This window comes from Propithecus coquereli, unplaced genomic scaffold (assembly GCF_000956105.1).
Source record: "Propithecus coquereli isolate 6110/MARCELLA unplaced genomic scaffold, Pcoq_1.0 Scaffold122, whole genome shotgun sequence".
Classification (NCBI taxonomy): domain Eukaryota; kingdom Metazoa; phylum Chordata; class Mammalia; order Primates; family Indriidae; genus Propithecus; species Propithecus coquereli.
In genome coordinates, this window is record NW_012136303.1 from 2,049,226 (window position 1) to 2,052,587 (window position 3,362).

Sequence of the window (3,362 nt, forward strand, 5' to 3'; positions counted from 1 at the left end):
TGGAAGTGATACATGCTATGATTAGAGGAAGAAACAAATAAAGACAGAAATGTTAATTAACAATAGCAACCAAAGGATCTGAATAGACATTTCTCCAAAAAAGATATACAAATGATCAATAAGTACATGGAAAGATGCTCAACATCATTAGCCATCAGAGAAATCCAAGTCAAAACCACAACGAGATACCATTTCACACCCACTAGGATAGCTATAATCAAAAAGACAAATAACAAGCATTGGCAAGGATGTGGAGAAAATGGAATCCTCATATATTGCTGCTGGGAATGCAAAACGATGCAGCTACTCTGAAAAATAATCTGGAATTCCTCAAAATGTTAACTATGGATTCCATAGGACCTAGTAATTCCACTCCTGGGTATATACCCAAGAAAACTGAACACATAAATCCTCACAAAAACATGTATACAAATGTTTATAGCATTACTCTTAATAGCCAAAAAGTGGAAACAATCCAAACATATCAACTGATGAATGGATAATAAATTGTGGTACATTCATATAATGAAATATTATTTAGCAGTAAAAAGGAATGAAGTGTGATACGTGCTACATGGACGAAACTTGAAAACATTACACTAAATGAAAGAAGACAGAAAGAGCCACACATTGTACGATTCCGTTTATATGAGAGATCCAGAACAGGCAAATCCATAGACAGAAAGTAGATCAGTGGTTGCCTAAGCTTGTGGGTGAATGGCGGAAATAGGGAGTGGCTGCTAATGAGTACAGAGTTTATTTCTGGAGTGATGAGTATGTTCTAAAATTAATTGTGGTGATGGTTGCACAACTCTGTGAACATACTATTGGGACTCAGGAACTGATATCCCAAAATATGATGCTTTGACATGAGGAACTGAAGAAGCAGCCTCTCAAGGTCTGTATCAACTGCACCCCATCTTCTCTCTCTTAAGGCACAGGATGAAGTTGTTTTATGAAGTTCTTTTATCTGCCTAAAGTCCAGACCCACCAAAGAAGAAAACAATTACCTTTGGTCGTCTCCCTGAGTTTTTATTAACTGAACTCATATCATAGGAAGAAAGACTTGAAGTCTGTCAACACACCTGGACAGACTTTTGTCATAAACCATTGTCATAAACCAACAGACTTTGTCCCAGACCACTGAATGTTCTTCAAGCCCACTGAATTCCCCTAAAAATCATTTACTATCCACTAAAATCATCCACACTTCCTCATCCCTCTTTCCCCTAAGAAAAAGGGTATATAAGCATTTTACCCCATTGTGTGATAAGGTAATCACTCTGTGATCACCCCCTCATGCACACTAATAATTTTGTATGCCTTTTCTCCTATTAATCTGCCTTCTGGTCATTGATTTTCAGTGAACCTTCAGAAGGTAAAGGGGAAGTTTTCCCTCGGTCCCTACAGTACTAACAAACACTGACTTCTAAATCGGTAAACTGTATGGAATATGAACTGTATCTCACCATTAATACAATACAAAACAAAACAAAACAAAAACAATAGCAATTGCCCAAGTGCCCATATTTAAGGGAGAAAAAAAGCCCTGCAAAATATCCAAGAATACCCTGAAATAAAAATGAGATTTTAATGTATCTAAACATTTTGTTCATTCGTTCAACAAATATTAATTTAGCATCTGATATATAACAGCCACTAAAGATTTTGTTCTCTTAAGATTAATTTTTAATCTTAAGGGGGAAAAAAAGTAAAGTAGTACATCTTTTTAAGACTTACCAGTAATCTGAAGTTGTGATTTCATGGTCAGGCTACCCATTGATCCAAGTTGTGATCCACTGTTAGACATACCACCAACAGGTCAGCAAACCTGAACATGGCAAAGGAGACACTGTAAATACCAAAAATTCCCATTTTAAAAATATGTAAATAGTGTTATCTTGGCCATTTTCTACTGAAGGCCCCATAACAACCAGTGGCCTTCACATTGCTAAATATAATTTTCAATTCTAGTCTTCATCCTACTTAACCTGTCAGCAAAATCTGAGATAGCTGATATTTCCCTGCTCTGTGATTTACTTTCTTTCCTTGAGTTCCCAAGACATATTATCCAGGTTTATGTCCTACCTCACTGTTCCTTCTCTGTCTCCTCTGAAGATTCCTTTTCTTCTTTCTATTCTCTTAATGTTGGCATATCCTAGGACTCAGTTCTTGGTTCCCCTTTCTTTTCCATCTACACTCATTCCCTTGAGGATATTATCTGTTCTTATAGCTTTAAACAGCATCTATATAAACAACACGTCTCAACCAACTTTGTATCTCTAGCCCAGACCTTGCTCCTAAAACCTAAACAACTTCACTTGGGTATCTAAAAGACATCCCATCCATGATGTCTGTAATGAATGAAAAAATAATAAAATAAAAATAAAAGACATACCATACTTAATATATCCAAAACTGAACTCCTGATCTTTCCTGCAAACCTATTACTCTGTAAGCATTCTCATCTCAGTGGATGGCAACTCCATCCATCCAGACGTTCAAGCGAAAAACCTTGGAGTCATCCTTGACTCCTTTCTTTCGCATTTCCCTTCCAACTTGTCAACAAATTCTATTATCTCTGTTTGCAAAATATACCCAGCATCTAACAATTTCTCATCACCCCACCACCAATCTGTTCAGTGCTGCCTCTGACAGCCATCTCCCTCCTAGATAATATGTCTCTCTCCTAGATTATAGCAATAATCTGACAGATCTCCCTGGTTTTTTTTTATTTGATTTTTTTTTTTTTTTTTAGAGACAGGGTCTCTTTCTGTCGCCCAGGATGGAGGGATGCAGGGGTGGAGTGAGATGGTGCGATAAAGGTCTCCCTTTTTCTAACCTTGTTTAGACTCAGTATCTACTCTCAATACAGTCAGGACAACTCCTATAATTTTTCAAACCCTGCAAAAGCTTCTTTCTTTTTTTTTTTCTTTTTTAAGACAGAGTCTTACTCTGTGACCCCAACTAGAGTACAGTGGCGTCAGTATAACTCACTACAACTTCAAACTCCTGGGCTCGAACGATTCTCCTGCCTCAGCCTCCCAAGTAGCTGGGACTACAAGTGTGTACCACTACGACCAACTAATTTTTTCAATTTTTTGCAGAGACAGGATCTCGATCTTGCTCAGGATGGTCTCGAACTCCTGGCCTCAAGCAATCCTCCCACCTCAGCCTCCCACTATGTAAGAAGTGGTGTACAGAGGCCGAGGCAGGAAGATTGTTTGAGCTCAGGAGTTCGAAACCAGCCTGAGCAAGAGCGAGACCCCGTTTCTACTAAAAATAGAAAGAAATTAATCGGACAACTAAAAATATATAGAAAAAATTAGCCGGGCATGGTGGCGCATGCCTGTAGTCCCAGC

The 3,362-nt window shown here is 38.1% G+C and overlaps 1 protein-coding gene across 1 annotated transcript in view; it reads right to left on the reverse strand.

Moving 5' to 3' along the window:
- Positions 1–3,362, reverse strand: part of ITCH (itchy E3 ubiquitin protein ligase) — a 120,855-nt gene that overhangs the window by 88,032 nt on the left and 29,461 nt on the right. The window contains exon 3 of the mRNA XM_012637659.1: positions 1,741–1,831. Coding sequence (XP_012493113.1) covers positions 1,741–1,810 — 70 coding nt within the window. The 5' untranslated portion in view covers positions 1,811–1,831. The remainder of the gene's footprint in view (positions 1–1,740; positions 1,832–3,362) is intronic.